The sequence below is a fragment of the Mycteria americana genome, chromosome 7 (genome assembly GCF_035582795.1).
Source record: "Mycteria americana isolate JAX WOST 10 ecotype Jacksonville Zoo and Gardens chromosome 7, USCA_MyAme_1.0, whole genome shotgun sequence".
In the NCBI taxonomy this organism is placed as follows: Eukaryota; Metazoa; Chordata; class Aves; order Ciconiiformes; family Ciconiidae; genus Mycteria; species Mycteria americana.
The window spans coordinates 13,798,881-13,818,500 of NC_134371.1; the positions used below are offsets into that span (position 1 = coordinate 13,798,881).

General features: G+C 46.7%; 2 protein-coding genes across 3 annotated transcripts in view; both read left to right on the top strand.

The window, feature by feature from the left end:
• The window catches only part of TP63 (tumor protein p63), a 109,522-nt gene extending 90,039 nt beyond the window's left edge, over window positions 1-19,483 (top strand). The window contains exons 9-14 of one of the 2 annotated variants that reach the window (XM_075507124.1): window positions 390-472; window positions 1,416-1,552; window positions 12,894-13,051; window positions 14,061-14,205; window positions 15,074-15,167; window positions 16,423-19,483. In XM_075507124.1, coding sequence (XP_075363239.1) covers window positions 390-472; window positions 1,416-1,552; window positions 12,894-13,051; window positions 14,061-14,205; window positions 15,074-15,167; window positions 16,423-16,719 — 914 coding nt within the window. In that variant the 3' untranslated portion in view covers window positions 16,720-19,483. Of the gene's footprint in view, window positions 1-389; window positions 473-1,415; window positions 1,553-5,944; window positions 10,398-12,893; window positions 13,052-14,060; window positions 14,206-15,073; window positions 15,168-16,422 lie in introns of those variants that run through there. The other variant, XM_075507125.1, reaches the window with a different exon arrangement.
• The window catches only part of LPP (LIM domain containing preferred translocation partner in lipoma), an 826,113-nt gene that overhangs the window by 655,004 nt on the left and 151,489 nt on the right, over window positions 1-19,620 (top strand). The window lies entirely within an intron of this gene.

Below are 19,620 nucleotides of genomic sequence, written 5' to 3' on the forward strand. Positions count from 1 at the left end.
TCCGTGTGCTCCTTGCCTGTTGTCTCGCCTTCATGGATCACTGATCCACCGACAGCTCGTGAGCACTGTAACACCAAAGCTTGCAGTCTTTTCTGCAAAGAGCCAGTGCTTGTTCTAGGTACGGCTTGCTGGGGTTTTGCCGTATACCCAGCGCTCCTCGGCTGATGTGTTTCCCCAAGCGGTATGGCCACCCAACATCTGCAAAGTCGTGTCTGCCTTCTGGAGCCAGGAGCTGCAAGTACAGTTCTGGAGTGCCTCAGGCAGAGCACTGTGGATTTGAGCTGGCCATGCACTTCATGACTCTCTTCTGTATCTCTTTTTTTTTCTTTTTCTTCCCCCCCCCTCTTTTTTTTTTTTTTAATGGGATGCTTTTGGGGTTTCTCTTCCAGCTTTTCGACAAGGAACTCATGGCATACAGATGACATCTATCAAAAAAAGACGTTCCCCAGATGATGAACTCTTGTACTTGCCCGTGAGTTCTCTCTATCTTTGCATTTATCCCGTGTTCAGTATCTTCCTCAGTGCCTTGAGGCAAGTCAGCTGCTCACCTAGACCTCAGAGAGAACTGAGGATGGGGATGGGATGTGGAATTTTTTTCTTTCTTTTTTTTTTTTAATCCCCAGAGCTATCTGTTTTAAATACATATTCCAAGAAAAAAAAAAAGAAAAAAATCCCATTAGCTGCTGACTGAGAGTGGCTTGTGCAAGGCATATGGGAATACCCAAGGAATCTGTCTGTCCTGGTGGAAACATTGTTTTGGAGACCTATCTGGGTTTCCTCCTCTGTCATTTCTGGGTCTGTGGCACTTCAGCTTTCTCTAGAGCTAATGGGTGTTGCCTTGCTGACAAAGGTGGATGTTTCTGTGGCTTTTATATGTATTACCATTGTTGTGGAGTGAGACAAGTGAAATGCGCTGTATTCAGCATAGGATCAGAAAGAGCAAGTATCTGTAACTGGCGTTTAGGTGCTTCCTCATGAGCCACATTTAATTGGATAAATCACAAACCACGGAGAAGGGAGATCCAAACCCAACACTCAAATTCAAGTACTCTTTTTTTCCTCAAGGCATGTAAGATTCGGCACCAGATCTGCTTACATCTGAGGCAGGTAAAGACACTTTCTGTCTAACAGATTGGATCAGAATATTGCTTCTGGTTGGCACAGATTTACATCGAGCCAGATGACAATCCCAAGATGTTCATTAGCCTGCAGTGTCAGATTATCGCTCTTCAACATTATCTGCTGTACCTCTAGCACAAGGCTTAGCGGTTTTATTGCGTATGCATAAACAGAGTATTTGCATCCTGCTCTGGTTGTTTACATGACTTTATCTAAAACTCGCTAAGGTGGCTGTCACTATAGATGCAGTCCTTTAAGGCTTTTCTTTTCCTTCTTTTCTTTTTCCCATGATCCAGGTGAGGGGACGGGAGACGTATGAAATGCTACTAAAGATCAAAGAGTCCCTGGAACTAATGCAGTACCTTCCCCAGCACACGATTGAGACCTACCGGCAGCAGCAGCAGCAGCAGCACCAGCACTTGCTCCAGAAGCAGTGAGTATGAGCATGCTTGCAGTGACCTGTGCAGCGAGGATGGTGTGAAGGGGGAGAGAGGAGAGAGACAGAGAAGGCTTCTGCACAGTTGTTCGTAGGGATGTGGTGCTCAACCGAGGGCCAAGCCCTTGTCGAGTACTGTGTTGGCAAAATCCTTTCCAACAGCATAGCTTGCTTGTTAACCCCCTGGTCGGAGCTGGTAGAAGTTGATGCCAGGAATTTGGCCAAAGCCAAGTTTCTGGACCAGAACTTGAGATATTATGAGTTTGAGATTCAGATTTCGTGACCTGCGCAATGGGACAAAGCAGTGCTCCTTCCCCAAGTGCACGTCCTGACTGCTTGCAAGGTCCCTCTCTAGTCTCTTGTCCCACACAATTCACCTCTTGGCCTTGGAGGGTGAACGAGGACAGGCTCAGCGCCTCGTTTCTGACTTCCAGCTGGAGCCCAAGGCACAGCAAGGCAGTGCCGTTGAACAGTCTGCAGACAGAAACCCAATGCACGTGTGTGCCCGAGCTGGGGAGCGCAGGGTGGGTGTGCTCTTCTCTCATCTGCTCCATGGGAACAGCAGTGAACGTGGAGCCATCTCCACACCTTCTCCAAGGTGTCCACCTGAGCATCTTGCCAAGAGCACATGAAGCCAGGACTGTGAGCGCCGGCTCAGCCGAGCGCTCGGACCCCACTGCTGCGCATCTCTGGTGCTGTTGGAGGGCTGGTGTCTCAGTGGGGTATAAATACTGTAGGTTCCTCAGCTATAAAAAGGGAAACTGAAAGTCTGGGAGCAAGGATGAAACATGTAAGAATTGTGATCAGTGGGCACTTCAAAGAAAGACTCTATGTATGCACTTTTACATTGTTTTTAAAAACTGTACTTTGTCACTGACTCTCCACATTGCACATGAGAAACTTTCCATCCGGGCAGACGTAGTCCTTATCTGAACTTGGTTGGCAGGGCTGTGCCAAGATTGCTTTGGGTGGTGTAAGTGGCAGGAGGATGGGGAGAAGAAGAGCCAAATATGTGTCTGGCTTCCATTTTCCTGTCTGTTCCCAAAGCTTTGCAGTTACAGAGACTGGGTCAGAGAATGACTTCCCAGACAGACAGTAAGCGGTGTCATTCATGGGCATTGCTTCACCTGCTGTATCGGGTGACAGAAAATAGCCGCCTGGGCCGTAGGTAGCCACCAGCGGTAGTGCTTAAGATCTCATGCGTTCCTGCTGGTAAGCTCACGCGTCAAGAGGCTGCGGGTATAACTCATTCCTCTGCAGAGGTTAGCACAAGGCCAAGGCACCACATAAGTCCCACTTGAGCCTGTAGGGATTTATTTTGGTGCCTTGGCCTTGTCTCAGGACTTCTGCAATACCACGGCTTTCTGCCAGATCTCTGCATGTGTTCACATTTCGACCTGTGTGTTTTTAGTGTCAGCTGGAGTCTTGTGGAGGTGTGAAAAAAGCCTTGTGCCAAAATGGCTGGAGCATTCAGGGGCTCTGGACTCTTTTTTTTTTTTTTTTTTTAAGGCACTTAATAATAATAATGAGAATTTTATCAGTCATCTGCGCTGTTTCTATATACTATAGCTTGTATCTAGTAGCTGCTAGGCATTGCGGCCTTTGTGCGCTCAGCTGAATGTCTTCAAAGCTCCACCTGAACTACAGCCATTTCAGTTGAGAAATGGTTTTGTAAGCAGAAATGGATGGCAGCAGATGACAGCTTTCACTTGATGCTGACAGTTCCTTTGCCATAATTACTGTTTTCATTCTTCCTATATCAATAGGATGGGTTCCTGGCAACTGAGGTTGGTATTTGCGTTACCTTTAAGACCAGCATGTATGAGTCCAGCCATTTAATTTAATGAAGCTTCTTTCGGCATGTCTCCTGGCACTTGTCCAGTTATATACTCATTTTTCTCAGCTGCTGAGTGTGCTCAGATACTGGGGAGAAAGATTAAGAGCTTTTAAGGATGCCAGGAGTGGGGAGAAAAATAACTTTCTGTGTTTGTCCAGAGCTGCTGCAGTTGTCTCTGCTGACAGCTTGCCATCAAGCAGGGTCCTCTGTGCTGAAATGCATGTTCAAGCAATAGCTTCTTAGCTGCAGTTGGGTTCTGGTGCTTTTTCCTCGATAATCCAGGGTATGACTTAATTTCTGAAGGAATGTGTTCAGGGCTAAGGGGCATTTAGGCTGAAAAGACTTATAGATGTAATTGCACCCCAAAAAAGAATTGTAAAGGAGCTTCAGGTCTCAATGTGAGAATGGGGAGAAAAGACGCTTTGTAGGAACTGGTTTGGGTAGGAGCAACCTTGCAAGCAAGCAGGTTCAGCGAACTCCATGCTGCTGGGAGATGTCCTGCCACTGCTTCCTTGCCTGGCTGGCCAAACTCAGCAGCACGGTGACTCGTTTGTGGGTCTGTTTTTGGCTTTAATCACTTTATAAGTAGAGATGTACTTTCAAAATTCAGTCTCGGCTTGCTTTCATTCAAAGTGTATGTTAAAACTGGGAGCTAGGAAAGTGCATATGCAGTGACCAGGTTCAAATGTGTGGGAAGCTGTAGGTCCTAAAGGTCTCTGTGGGGCCGGGATATTTGTGAGTTACCTTTGGCTCTTCATTCTCAAAACAGAGCTGCATCCACATGTGCTCCACAGTCAAGCCTTGATGGAGGAATTACTTGATTTTTCAGTTTACTTTTCTGAGCAATGGTTAACATAGAAAAGCTTTCTTGGTGTGTGGGAAGGTTTCCCTTTAATTCCTACAACATGGAAAGCTTCATCATTTTTGAATAGTAGGAAAAGCAAGGATGAGATTATCATGGTGAAAAGTAGTTTTAAAAAAATAAATCTGTCATTTTGGAAAACAACTGTATAATTGCTCTCATGCACATACAGACGGGCATTGCATTTGGTAGGCCAGCAGATGCAACTGTCTTACTGTTCTGGAATAAAAAGGACAAATCTGGTGTCAAGCAGAAAGCTTTGTGTCCCACAAGATGACCAAAAATACTACATTTCTCCATGTTGTGCCAGACCACAATCTTCCTCTGTCTCATCTCCTCTCTCTGTTTGCTTCTTTGTGCATGGTTTTCCCTTATTTACTGTTATGCCAAATACCTTCATGATCATAGGTGGGAAGTTTTTTTCAGCTGCAGTTTCTGTTCTTCCTTTTTCATTGCCAAATCCTGGGGCCCATATTTGAACAGCAGCACGCGTTTATTAAGAAGACTTCCTTTTCATGGTCTGCCACTGTTGTTTAAAACAACATGGATTTGCCAGAAGATCCCTGAGATACCAGAGGTGGCCTGTGCCTTGTTGGGGAGGGAAAGTTTCTTCAATACTCTACTGTGAAATACATTTACATTACACAAACACTTTTCCATATTCAACAAAATTTCACGTCGTGGGTTTCACCCTGCTGAGCACTGTTTTCAGAACAGTCTCTATCTGAATTGGCCATAGCATGATTGAAGGGATTTCACAAAGTCTTCCAGTGGCTACCATGAAGAGGGCTCTTAAGTCCCAGCAGGCTCTTATATCCCAGCAAACGTTTCTCTCATATCAGCAGGGCTGCAGCTACCAGCCCACTGGCTGCCTTTCAATCTAGTGAGCAGCACAGCTCATTATCCAGATGAGAGGGAATTAACCTCGCAACTGAGGTATGACAGAGCCAAGCTATCCAGTGCCTGGAGCGCTCCAGCTGAGACGGGAGCTGCAAGGATCCCAGTGCTTGCTGTGGTGGGGAGGGGGCTGGTGGGGAAGGTATTTTTCATATCTCCACCTAGTTATTCTAATTTTTGGTGTGGAAGCTAATAGTGGATTTTTGCATGGTTTGGTTTGGTTTTGTAGTGCTGTGCTTGCATGTGTTGTGAACTCCAGGCACTTGGATAGCATTCTCACTAGAGGATTGCCAAGATGAAAGTAAGCAAGAAAAAGTGTGGGATTAGGTATACGGAGACGTGCTGTGTTTGCTTTGCTGGCTCCAAGAGTGCAGTGCCTTCCGCATCAGCTGGTGGCCCCAGGGACCCCTCGGCTTTAGTGCAGAGGGTCCCCTGGCTTTGAGATGTAATCAATATGGACCTTTCACAGTAGGCACCATCCTCTCTCCCTAGCACCAGCTTCTGGTTTTTAAGTAGTTGAAGTTTGAAGTGGGCTCAATGGAAGCTGCTTCTCTCCTTTTCCCCTGTCGCTAAGTTGTTTTCTCTTCCTTGCCAAGCACTCACTTGTACCTGGGGCTTTCCAGCTTTCTAAATCTCCCTGTCACATACCCTCACTATAGTTGCTAAGACATCTGCTTTTCCCCTCCTTCAAGGCCCATACTGTGATCATGAAGGTGGAAAGTGACTGTTTCTCTTGTGGTGGCTGGTGAAGGGTCCTGTACATTCATCTTTTTCTTTGGTTCCTTCTCTACAGTCTCTTTTCAGCCTGCTTCAGGAGTGAACTCACGGACTCAAGGAGAGACCCTCCCAAACAGACCGATGCCATCCTAAAACATTCCAGCCCCCCAAACCCATCAGTATATCCGTAAACTGAGCTGGTGGGGTTGCTTTGCCCAGCTGGCGGACTAGGAACAGTGGGGCAAATACACAGCCTGATAGCAACAGAGTTAATAGCGAGAGTAATCTCCTGAAGGGACTCAAACTTTGCAAAAAGAACAGACACTTCTACAGACCTCTTAGATGTAGCCCGTAGCATTGGGAGGTCAGGAACCACAATGTTGTCTGTCTTGGTGTAACGTTTTCTTCCTGGTTTTGTAACCTGTTGATACTCCTTCCTGTTACTTCTGTATTTGTGAAACTTGGCAGGGTTTCTCTGAGCAGGTCTCAATTTTAAAATGCCTCTTGTCTTGTTTAAATTAAAAATGTGTTCATGGGCTGGGGGGGATGGAAGAGGGTTGGGTGTGTTTAAACAGCCTGTGATAGTCAATTTGGCCTGTTTTAATGCTGGTCATGCAGTAATAGTGCAAGTAGATGAAGTATTTGTACTGCTGGACAGAGGGAGGTAGTAATTATATGAATTGGCACTGGTAAGACATCAGGGTTTTTTTCTGTAGAAATATCCACTAATTTGGCATCATGAATTGTTTCCCCTTATTTCTGATCATAAAGGGTCTGATTTAAAATACATCAAAATTGTAGGGAAGAGTGGGTGACTTTGACTTTGCACCAGCACTACTGGCATTAATCCAGCTTTGCTGAACTTAGAAAGGTCCCTCCGGACTCTGTGGGCTCAATCCAAGTGGTGGTCTGAGCTGCACAAGGTGAACGTGAGGTTGGAGTCTTTCTGTGTAATGACATCCATCTGTGCCTAGTGTCCCTGTCCCTTTGCAGCTGAAGGTGTAAAGGGTAGAGTGTCCAAAACTGTTCATTACCCTACCTGTGAAAAGGGGTTGGAGCTTGCCCCTTTCCTTGCAGACATTCAGCAACTAGATGTTGCTTTAGAGTATTCATCAACCCTACTACATCTTACCCCATCACTACAAACCTCACAGATCAAAGCAAAACGGTGCCAGCATATTTTGCAGCTGACTCAGCCAGGTGGCCTCAGGCCATGCCCACCTTGTCCATTAATCCTGCAACCAGTGGCTTTTGCTTATTGTGTCCGTGATGTGCATCCTGGCTTAGCAATTCCTGCGCAGGAGACCGTTTCTCAGCAAGGACTTGTAAATCCTCACACTGCTTGTATCAAACTCCGCCTCTGAAGGCCATTTGTATGGGGCTTGACAAGGTGGATTTGAACCCTTTGGAAACTTCATCTCTAAGTGTCAAGCCCAGACCAGCACAAAGAAGGAACAATCAACAGGCAAGTAACATGCTGCAGAATTAACCTGGCATTGCTGAGTGTGGCACTAGGTGAAGATGCTGGCGATGAGGGAGGAGCTGGTTGAGGGTGGGCATGATGCCTGCTGTGGCTCTCCCCACCAACAGGTGCTCAAACCTCCTTACATGAAGAACAGCCCCTGATGCTGGTAGAGAAGTGTCCTTCAACCCACACTCTCAGGCAGTGGCATGTCTCCTGAGGAACTCTGATGTTGATGGCTGCAGGAAGTAGAAATGTGAAGAAGTTACTGAAGGTACACCAAGAACGGTGCTCCCTGTGGGCTGGTGTCTGCCAAGATCAGCGGTGGTTGGGGAGCAGAGCTCGGTTGCAAATGCCAGTGATCAGCAGCCCCTGAGAAACACAGGGCGGCTGGATCAATACTGATGGGGACCTGTGTGCGTGCAGTACAGTCCATGCTGGATTTATCTGGGGCAGGTGCATACCCAGCTCTGACACACTTGCGGTTAGGCACAGCCTGAAGATAAGGTGCCTCCCAAATGCAGAGCGGGCCTCCTGGCCACCCACCAAGGAAAAAAGCCTGATGCGGTGGGAGAAGACTCTTATCTCTGAACATCATATCATCCGCTTCCAGGCAGCAGAGCTATGATCTGAGCAGGTGATGACTTGTACTAACATCTCCTTTGAGAGCCATATCCCATCTCTGGATATCTCCTTCGTTGTCTTAGCAAGACTTGTTGTACCATAGCAGTGTGGGGGAGGGCTGATGGACAAGAGCCCCCAAAATTGTGATTAAGTATAAATAATAACTAATTAAATACTAGCAGTGACTATTTCATAGAGTTGCAGCTCTACCATCATTCCTTGTGTAAAGCTAACCAAATCAAGTGCCTCTTTACTTTGCCTGGACACTCCAGGAAGTACTTCAAGATCACAAAGCAGATAACTATTGCTCTGTGCCTTTTTATTTGGGAGAAGAAAGGCAATACTATTCCTTTGCCTGTGAGAGGCAGGAATCTGGCCTGCAAATGCAGCCCAAATGCAGGATTATGCTTGGCGTTGTCAGTCTGTCCTTCCAATGAAGGTTTATTTCTGGATCTTGGTCTTGTCTGCTTGTGGATGGCAATACAGAAATACTGCAACAGGGGCACACTAATATGTATCTAGAGCTCTGCTCCAGGGCCTGTCCACCAGCAAGTTTGAGGAGGCAGCCCACCAGAAGATACAAGGCATCCATAACCCACACAGGGACATTCCAGCTCATGCTCCAGTTCATCATCTGGTCTGGCCTCTGGGAAGTCTCTTGTACCGTAATGGGCAATACAGCACCTGGGACTTCCACCAAACAAGAATGTATATTATTTGGATCCCACTGTCCTCTGGAAAGGCTTTCCGATTTGTCCTCCTTACCTACACGAGGATGATGACTGTGAAACTGGTCTTAATGGTGACTTGATTTGCTCTCCAGCTACTAGGTGGTTACCTTAGAAGGTGCACTTTCTTTTTTTTTTTTAAATCAAATAACCTGGAGCTGGAAGCAATTGAAGTTGCTTCGTAGTCTGTCCTCTGCAGATAAAAGAAGAAAACTTATTCCCAACTGTCTTTTGATTGCTTCTTTGTCATCTCTGGGGCTTCAGAAAAGTAAGCCTTTTCCTTTCAAGGAATAACCAAGTGGACTAACTGGGCCTTATCAGTCAGTCAGGTCATATCAGTTTATGTCAACTAGTTGATGTATATCCACTCCCTGTATTATAGCTCCATTCACTGGAGAGCAGATTACATCCACTGCCTGCCTTGGGAAATTCCCATACCTGAAATCTAAGGGGACACACTGTTGCTGCCCTTGTCCCTGTGCTGTAGTTGCTGTCTGCCTAGTGGCAATCAGGGCTCCTCCTTTCCCTGCTCCCACTTAATTACCAAGCCTACAAACCACTTGTGTGGTTGAAAAGATGCACTATTGCTTGCTTTAGAATAGCAGCTGTTTGAGATGTCGAAAGCAAGAGCATTCTCTCTGCTTTTTAGTGTCCTGCTTCATGGGCCTTTAAAGTGGATGAGTGCAACTGAGCATCATCTGTGTCACTTGTGTGCCATTACTAGACTAGATCAGTGACGTCCCAGTGTTATGCAGCCCAGTGGGCAACCTTACTTGAAAAAACATTGCTAATGGGCACGATGACTATATGTAAATTTGGGATGTAATCCTTGCTGCACTTGCTGTGGCTACTGTAAGGAAAGGCAGGCCCAGAACTGGACAGCTTTGATTCCACTTGGGTCTCTCTGCGTTGCGACTAGCTCTAGGTCTTCAGGGATAGCAAACTGTAGGCACAGGGGCTTGGGTGAAATCTTAAACTCTCTGAGCCTGAGCTGCCCTATTCTTGCACTTAATGAACCTTTGATGTCATTTGCATTAAGGCTGCTTACATGACGGTGTGCTCATCTAATGTGAATGAGGACTCTAGGACTTGTCTACTGAATCAGGTAATTGGTCTATCCAAGCAGTTTCCTACCTCTGGTGAAGGGCTGATATCCAGTGAGCTGGGAAAGCGCAGAATTATACAAGGTAACCTGTGAACTGAACTGTGCTTCATATGTGGGAGAAGGAAGTTCATTCCTGACCTCTTGAGATGATCAGTATATGCCTTGAAGCATGAGAGGCGATTGCCCTCGTATGAGCTTGCATAACTACAAATGTTATTGGCTAAATAATTACATAGCCTCTTGAAGAGAGAAAAATCAGTTGCAGAATGTGACTCAGTGCCTTTCGTATCAGACTGTTCCAAGAAGTATAATAGTCTCTTAATTGAAGTCCTTATACCTTGATATTAAAATGCATTTCACTGGCATTGATATCAAAGAAATGTTAATGCTCCTACTCCTAATCTTTCTTGAGACATAGTAAGTATAACTTTAATGAAAATCACTGTGCATGACATTCTTATAATACCTGTTTTAAAAAAATTGAGAAAAAAGCAATATATTTTAAATGAATCCTCAAACACCATGTAGTCCGTGTGTTTAATACCAAAAACATTTTCTTGTGTTTCCAAGGCTGTTGCTATATTGATGTGTGACATTAATTTTCAATAAAATTTTGCATCTTGGTTTATCTTGTGACTTTTCTTTGGCTAGATGGCTTTCTCTAGACCTTTTAGATATCTGCTCATGTGATGGAATAGTTTAGTTGAAATGAGTATGGGTATGAAGAAAAATGCTTCTGTTTCCTGTTTTATTCACTTGAGCTTGATTGTCTTAATCTTGATTCTTATGAGTATGAATGAGATAAGAATGGAGTCCTTAAGCTATATGTTAAAGTATGCATGTTTTCTATAGTGTAGGGTGCTTTGGGTTAGCTTGTGTTTGCTTGCTTGGGGTTTTTTTGGTGTTTTTGTTTTTGTTTGTTGTGGGGTTTTTTTATCCCCAAAGCATTTTGTAGTCTCCTAACTAGCTTTGCTGAGATCACTGTTAGTGGTGGAGAGGGCAAAGTTAGGCCCACTAGTGACCTCCTTGGAGAATCTTGTTTCATAGCAACAGGCATCCTTTTAAAAAAAAAAAAAAGTTTCTAGTCATGAGGTCTCTGAATAAAATCAGTCCTGAGCTTAAACAATGCAATTAAATCTTTTTTGGGAAGTCTTTGTTGATTTGATTTGGAATTTCACTGTGTATGTGGTGACCTCTTCACTTGCATATCATGCAGGTTTTGCCCTAAGAGACTACTCAGGTGTGTATTAATTCCAGCTGAAGCTCAGTTAGGATAGGTGCCTGAACCTGTAAAGTAGAAATATTCATTTTGGTCCTAAATCCAGAAGCCTCTTAGGTTAAGGGTGGTGTCAACCTGACTTGAATTTCATGGCTGGCCTCAACTTTTATAATTGGTGAATTGAAACCTCAGATCTGAATCATTCCCTTCACCCTGAAAAGTTGGGTCTGAACTTCATGGCTCAGTTTCACTTCCCCTTGGGAGTTGCTGCCATCGTTAATATTAATTTGTGAAGCTTCTTGTGCTTTCCACTTCCTTGAGTCTATGAAGTTTGCTGGATCTTGTCCTGCATCTTCACTGCCAAAGGACAGTTCACACCCTTCTGTACCTCCTGTAATTGTGTAATTAGGTAACATTTCTTCAGGGCCTTAGATACTCTAGCCTGTTAGCATAGATGTTTTCTCCACCCAACACTGCAAGTCTTAAAAGTGCAGGAAGCTGGAGACAATGTAATTGTACGAAACTTGACCTTGAGTGCTGAAGGTTTTAATAAATTATCTAGGAATAAGCCTTTTCTTTCCTTTACACTTCACTTATTTGAAGTAATAACTATTCTGTTTGCATAGAAGGAAAGCCAGTTCCCAGGAATTGGTGTAACCAGTTATACCCAGATGAACAAGTTTCCCAGTGGGAAATAAGATGGGAATGTGCCCTTGCACATTCACCACGGGGTCACCACGATATGGCCGAATGAGTGCCGGGCTCCGCAGAGAGCTGGGTGACCTCTACTCTGTTGGGCGAGCACAGCTTGCGAGGGTATGTTGTTTGGGAAGCATGCCCACTTCCCCAGCACCTTTGCCCAGTCTCGCAAACGCCCCTGGCGTCAGAGAAAGAAAAAACCGCTCTCTTGTGGCATGGCAATGCTCTGCCAATTGAGCTGTTGGGCCTGCTTTAATGATCATTTTCTGCATATCCCAAATAAGACCCCACTCCAGATGGGATGCCGCAGCCGTAACTCGATCTGGGAATCGGGCTGCCATTCAGAAGCGGTCTGGTCTTCACGGTCCGGATCGCTTACGAGGTGGGATTGCAGCTGGGACCCTCGGTGCAGGGGAGGGGGAGCTCGCCAGCAAGCTTCTCTGGCCCAGTTTGTGGATATGCTGGGTGGAGTTTGGGGCTGTCTGGACTTGAGGGAGGCTAGTGCTGTTGTCAAGTGGTAATAAGAATCTGATACTCTTTGCAAGCAGCCTGCGGGGTTTGCATACAGAGTCCACACAGCAAAAGCTGTGTGTCGGCATCCCAAGCAGGTCTGACCATCTCAGTAGTGGTCCCTAAGGTGTATGGAGTCTGTCTTGAGCAAAGAGCCTCTGGCTGTTATATATGCACCTCATAACAACCTGATTATATAAATAACTAGGAATTTTGGAGAAACCAAGGTGCTAAGTGTGACCCAATCTGAAAATTGTTTCTGCAGGCAGGTTTTAGGGGTAGTTAGGATGGTTTGAGATAGCTTCCTCGACTCTTGTTCTTCCAAAAAAGCCTTTGACCACAAGGAGAGCTTAACTTAAAAATACTATTTTTGAGTTTTGGCAGCTGTTTGCTGGCTTCAACTGAAAAACTTAAGTAGAAACTTTTCCTTAAATAAAAAATTTGAACCGAAAGTGAAGCTCCCTTTGTCAGTATTTCACCATTTGTTTTTTAAATACCCAGAATATCTGGGAAACTTACTTCCTGTTGACTCTCTCTCCCATGATCTCTATCTGTGATGCTCCCATGATGTCAGCGATTTCACCAGCAGTGGCTCACCACTGCCACAAACAAAAAATGTAGCCCCCTGGATGTGCTCAGCTGCTGTGATTCCTGTCCTAACATCTCCTTGGTTTGCAGGACCTCCATGCAGTCGCAGTCATCCTATGGCTCCAACTCTCCACCACTCAGCAAAATGAACAGCATGAACAAGCTGCCCTCGGTCAGCCAGCTCATTAACCCTCAGCAGCGCAATGCCCTGACCCCAACCACCATCCCCGACGGCATGGGAACCAACAGTAAGAAACCCTCACGCCTTCTTCTCCTGCTCTGTGCATGCACCCCACTAATCTAGGGAAGGAGACTTGGCACCTCCAAGTGGGAAGTGTTAGTCCTGGGAGCCTGGAGTCATTCGTGGTAGCCGGGCTGGGAACCTGCAGAGCCAAATATTGCTCGCTGCTGTGCCACGGGGCAAGTCACCTGCTTTCTCCAAGCTTCAGCATCCTGCTCTGAGCCTCACAGGGGTGAACAGAGCTTCTTCTGCAGATCTGGCTGGCTGCACTGTCATCTGTCTTTCAAGACTTGTTTCTTCCTTTCCAAGCAGAGGAGATGGCAAACTTTTTCGCCTTGGTTCAATTACGACACTTCTTAGTTTCAAAGGAAATACCTGCACCTCGCAGCTCTGTAACTTGCTTCCTCCTGGCTGCTGAAGAGTGCCCAGCAGCCCTGTAAATCCAGAATGACAGACACGGTTCTGGGGGCTGAGTTTTGTTGGGTTTGGGGGGTGGTTTTGGGGGTTTTTTTGGTTGTTTGGGGGGGGGGGGGTGTGTTTTGGGTTTTTTTGTTTTGTTTTTTTTTAATTTCAAACGCACTGGGCTCTTGCCCACACCTGTTGCTGATCCCCTTCGGGTGCTCTTGGTGTCTCTGAAAACAAAGCTGTTTGGCTTCTGTATTGGGTTACTCTGCTGGCTCTGTCCCGCTCCTCTCCTGCAGCAGGGAAAGCCGAGACGCCCGCGGCTTGCTTAGGTTTCTGCCGAGCCCGTTTGTAACGGAAGGTGACGCGGCGGCGGCGGCGCTGCCAACAGTTGGCGAGGGGAGCTGCTCCTGAAGGACTGTCTGTCGTCTGGTCCTTGTGCGGTCATTGTGGCCCTGCCTGAAATTCCCTGTGAGCTCGCTCTGTGTGGGGCTTTGCAGGGGATTTAAGGCCGCTTCGGCCGCGGGTGCTGTCCCTTGGCGCCATGCTGGGGGCGAAGCAGGGGTCCGGGGACGCCTGGGTAACAATGTGCTCCTCCTTCTTCTCTCCTCCAGTTCCCATGATGGGCACCCACATGGCCATGACTGGCGACATGAATGGCCTCAGCCCCACGCAGGCGCTGCCTCCTCCCCTCTCCATGCCTTCAACGTCCCACTGCACCCCCCCTCCTCCGTACCCCACAGACTGCAGCATCGTCAGGTGAGCGGGAGCAGGCTGCCCGGCGCACGTTTCCCCCCCAAAGGGAGCGGAGGCCTCGTGTCGGGAGCCTGAAGGGACCTGCCAGGTCCCTCGCCCCGTTCTCCTGGAGCACTGGATCCCAGTGGGTCTGGGCAGTCCCAGGGCTGGCACCCTCTGGGCACCGAGCCTCAGACCCCCACCTCTGAGCAGCTGAGAGAAACAGGGACGTTAGGACTGCAAGAAAGCCAAGGGATGCAGCATCTATTGGACTGGTGGAGCTGAGGGCGCCAGGCAGTCTTGCAAACATTTCTTTTTTCTTTTTTCTTTTTTTTTCTTTTTTTCCCCTTTGGCCACTCAACAAGCCTTGGCTGGGGTCAGAAGCCCCTCTGCCCTCCGTGAGGTCAAACAGGTTGAAAGATGCTGCCCATAAAGGAGGAATCCGTTACACTTAGGGAGGAATGTGCTGATTTGAAGTACTTTGTGTGCATGATGTGTCTGAGCCCCAGACCCACCGCCTTGCTGAAGCCCTCTATCCGTGCAGCAGGCTGCCACGGGCTCAGCCACCTTCTGGGTGAAGTGACCTGGCAGGAGGGTCCTTGTGAGCCTTCCTGCCCCAAGATCCAGGCTGTGTAGCACTGGCTCTTGACTAAGGCAAGATGCTGCCACGAGGGTTGTCTGCTAGGAGCCAAGCTGAAGGACTCCCTCATTTGCTTGATGTGGCAGTGATGTGGCTTGCTGGCCTGGGATGTCTTGGAGAAGGTCAAGCCAAGGGTGAAAGCTTTGTTTCCTGTTGCTGCAGGTTGGCTGAGTGTTTGGTTTTCTGTGGTTTGGGCTGTTGCAGCCAGGGTGATCCTTTTTTCTCTCTCCTTCCTTCCTTCCTCCTCTGCAGCTTCTTAGCGAGGTTGGGCTGCTCATCCTGTGTGGATTATTTCACGACCCAGGGGCTGACCACCATCTATCAGATTGAGCATTACTCCATGGATGTAAGTAACTCCTCACCATTTCCTTTGTTTGCACTCTTGGCCCTGCTGTAGGAATGGGTCAGAAATCCAGACTCAGTATATTTTTATTTTTACATGATTAGTTTGACTTAAGGCTGTTGCACACAGAGACTTATTGTGAGGTGAAGAGAGGATGGACTCAGGGCCAGCATTGTAATTGCCTTGCCTGGCACAGAGAAAGAGTGTCTCCCCCTCCCCACCACTGTGCGTTTTAGCCCCCGAAGTGGCCCCAGCCCACGCTCCTGTTAATTCTGCAAGGCTTGGTTTCAGTTTACACCACTCTGAAACGCCTCACTCGCCTGCAGACAAGTAGGCTGTCCAGAAGTGGTCTGCATTTCTCCCTCCCTGCTTCTGTTTTCTGGCCTTACCTAATGATCTTCCCTTGCCACTGGCATCTCAGCCCAGCTGGTTTTTTGTCTTGCATGGCTTTTGCTGTAGGGTTGCTGCTTCCTCTCCTGAGCCATGCTCTCCTCAGAGCTGGCCGTCCCGTTTTTTTTGCCCTGAGACTTTGCAAGGCCGTGGTGCTTTTGCTTCCTAGCGTGGGCTGCCTTCCTTCTGCTGCTGCTCTAATTAGAAAAGCTGACCCAAATTAACCAAAGCTGGTTGCTAATTTTTTCAGAAGCTGATATCACATTTCCCAGAGTTTAGGTAATGCTACCCTCAGGTACTGCACCAGAGATGGTGGGGCCTTGAAGTCCAAGTTCTCTAAGGTTATGTGTCTGTTCTTAAATTTTGGTTATGGTCAAGTAATTAAGGCAGTTCCTACAGAGTCAGACCCAGAGTTTCGAATATTGGAGCTCGACTTGAATTCTAAAATCCTTTTACAGGCTTTGAAATAAACACAGAAGTTTTCAAAGCCATTGAACTTTTGCAGCGCAGCATCCCCCACCATAGACAACCAGCAGATGTCCCTGAGGTGGTCTTGGAGGCCTTGCAGTCCTGTTAAACATCTAGCTTTAGGTCACCATATCTTATGCATGAATGTGTGTTTTGTGTAACTTCAAAACGGACCTTGTGTCACTAGTCCTTGCTGCCTCATGGCTACGCATGCTTGTTCAGAAGTGAACCACCACCTTCAGGATTAGTGGTTTGTCTTCTACAGTGCATCACGGCCACCTGGATTTTAGCAGCTTTGTTGGTTAATAAGCATTTGCAGGGTGGCCCAGAGGCTGCTTCTACTCCCGGAGCCCAGCTTGCCCAGGGATTGCCCTGTTAAGCCCTCCACCTTGTCTTGCAGGATCTGGTGAGCCTCAAGATCCCGGAGCAGTTCCGCCATGCCATCTGGAAGGGCATCCTGGACCACCGGCAGCTCCATGACTTCTCCTCCCCTCCCCACCTCCTGCGCACCCCCAGCGGCGCTTCCACCGTCAGCGTGGGCTCCAGCGAAACCCGGGGGGAGCGGGTCATCGACGCGGTCCGCTTCACGCTCCGGCAGACCATTTCCTTCCCGCCCCGTGACGAGTGGAACGACTTCAACTTCGACATGGATGCCCGTCGCAACAAACAGCAACGCATCAAGGAGGAAGGGGAGTGAGCTTCACGGACCCTGCTCCACCCCGCCTCGGCCACAAACTGCTCAGCCCTTCATTTGTCTTCCTTCTGCTTGGTACTGCACCCCTGGACGAAGGGCGGAGGGAGCCTTCTTGCTCACTCATGCTAGTTATGCTCTTGATGCTGTCTAGGTCATGCTCCTGGACCGCGACCTCCACCCCAGCTCTTGCAAGGGGAAGAGCTGAGCAAAGGGGGAAGGCGGGTGGTATTTCCTTGAAAGCCGTTGACCTTCTCGAGAAGGCGTTGTTCTTGTTTCATGTTTTCTTTTGGGGAGAGGGCTTCTTTTCTTGACTTTTGAATCCTCACACATCTTGTGGGCATCCTGACCTGCAAACTTGTCTCTCTCAACCAGCGATCCCGCTTTGAAAAGCAGGAAGGTTAAAATAAATTTTAAAAAAGCCAAAAAAAAAAAAAAAACCAAACCAAAAAACCACCCAAACCCCAACCCCAAAACCAAATGCAAAAAACCCAAGGCCACCAAACCCTGCACTGGCAGTTCATCCGAAAAATAAATGGGAATCAGTCAGCTGAACGTCGCACTTAAACAGCCTCTTCCCCCAGAGCTAAGTGCTCTGTTCGTGTGTAATATTCTCCAGCGGAGACAGCACATGCACTTTGCTGGGCAGGCCAGCACTTACAGCCACCTGCAATCCACTTTCTCCTTGACCCTCACCTTCTCTGGGAAAACCCAAACCTGCTGTCTCTTCTTGTTTTGAATTTACATTCATGCGTATGTCCTGGTTTGCTTGTTTCAGGATATAAATGCAAATACAGCCATGGGCCACTCCTGACGTCTGTCCCCCACCCAGCCTTTAGCCATCCTGTACTACTACTGACATTTAAGCTAGAAAATTAGGCTTTGCTACATACGCAGCCTGGTTAGTTTAGCATAAGGATTTGCCTGCCTAGCCTCCAGTTGAACAGAGGACCAACTGAGAGCTGCACACTGATTTGTAGGGCTTCAGCTATCCTAAACCCAGACAATCTTTTATTTAGACCATACTAGGTTGGTTTCCTGCCAAGTAAAGTAGAACCGTCTTTAGATATATCTGTAATAGGCTGGAGCCTGTTGTGGTTTGTTGCTGGTGACTATAGACTAAGTGATGAGCAACTAGAAGTGGAGACTAAAAAAAGAAAGAAATTTCCAACTGCCTTGGAACAAGGACCAGTTCCTGGTAATATGAGTGTTGCTACTGCAAAATGTCATGTTTACATGAGAAATTGATTTTTCTGTGTTTTTTTCTTTATTGGTTCTACAGCAGCTGTGCTCTGAGGCATTTCCTCTGACTGCCAGTGATCCTGTGAACAAGTAACTGAACAGAGTGCATGTTTTCACATTTAGATTGGCCAAGGTAGTGAGACTCTAACATATACAAATCAAACCTAAACTGAGGAGCTCGGCTCAGCACAGCTGCTTTCAAGTTGGCTTGCTCTTAACAGTAAGCCTGCCTTTTTTTGGTTGGGGAAAAATGAAAAAAGCAGCTTAAATGACGTGTCATCCTACCTTTCTCCAACCAAATAATCTTGTTTCAATGCAGTGGCTGTTTTCGGGTCCCTGCTGTGTGCCATGTATTTCATTTAAGTCAGATATTGTTAGCATCCTCCTCCATCTGTCTATTGTGCCAGGTCTATATTGCATTCAAAGACTGCCTTTCGGTAACTGTGCAAGCCTATTTTGGATAGCTCTAAATAGTAATGCAAGATGGTTACCCTGTAAAGTGTGTGTATATAAATATTTTTTTGTATGTGTAATTTTTGTTTCCTACAGCATAACATGCCAATTTTTATTTCTTCTTGGGATACCGGGTCTGACAGAACCACAATAAAATGTTTGTTTTTTCTGTTTTTTTTTTTTAATTATTATTTTTATGCAGATCGCTTACAGTAGACCTTGTAACAAATGACTCATCACTGGACAAATATATTTGTATTTTTCATACTGAGATTCCTGTGTTACTTTGCAGTTGAGGGGGGAGGGGGCAGGTACTGAAAGCCTGTTTTATCATTTTATTTTGTAACACTTCAAAGAGCAGCGTCCTAGATTTCAAAGTATTTAACATGCTCAGTGTGAAAACTTACTATGTCTGTCTTTTTTTTCTATACGCTACAAAAGAAGCGAGTCATCCTGCTCTTGACTTGATGCAAGAATTAATTCAGTGGGGCAGTGTTAGTGTGGGGCAAGTGTTAGTGCAGGTACTTTGCAAATTCCTGGAGGTGAATTAGGTTGTGCCTAATTAGGTCTCACCTCCAAGGTGTTGCATCTCCATTGTGTAATCCTTCTGAGCTGCTTCAGTATTGTAAAAATATTGATGCAAAAATACCGTCATTTTAGGAACTAGGAAGCTTCTGACTGTAAAGGTTAATGCAGTTAATGCTGTGCCCAGAGTCTGGGTGCAAGAACTTCAGTATCTGCTTTTCAACTCAGCAGTGAGATGGAGCTTTTCTGCTGCATCACTAATGATTAAAATATATGCTGTGAAAACCTTCTTTCTACTGTATACCACTGTGGAGCCCACTTCTGTATAACTGGAATCTTCAAGTAAGTTTGAACTGCTGTAGCTTTTACCCTCCCCTGTAGAGCTGTGATTTTTTTGTTTTGTTTTGATACATCAAAGCCTATGGGTTAATTGAGCTGAGAATCTACTGATGCTTGTAGTAATGACAGTGTTGCCTGCACCGAGATCTGTGTGTGTTTTGGAACACCTTGTTGTTGAAGTCAATGAAAATAAAAGCCAAACTGAAAATGACACTGAATTCCCAAACAGCTTTTTTTCTTGCCTGTGCGCCATCTCAGAAATGAGCAGGAGACTTTGCTGCTGCTTCCTCCTCTGAGCAGCCGGGGCTTAGGGGCACCTTTGCCCACGTGCAGCTTTCTAACCCCCAT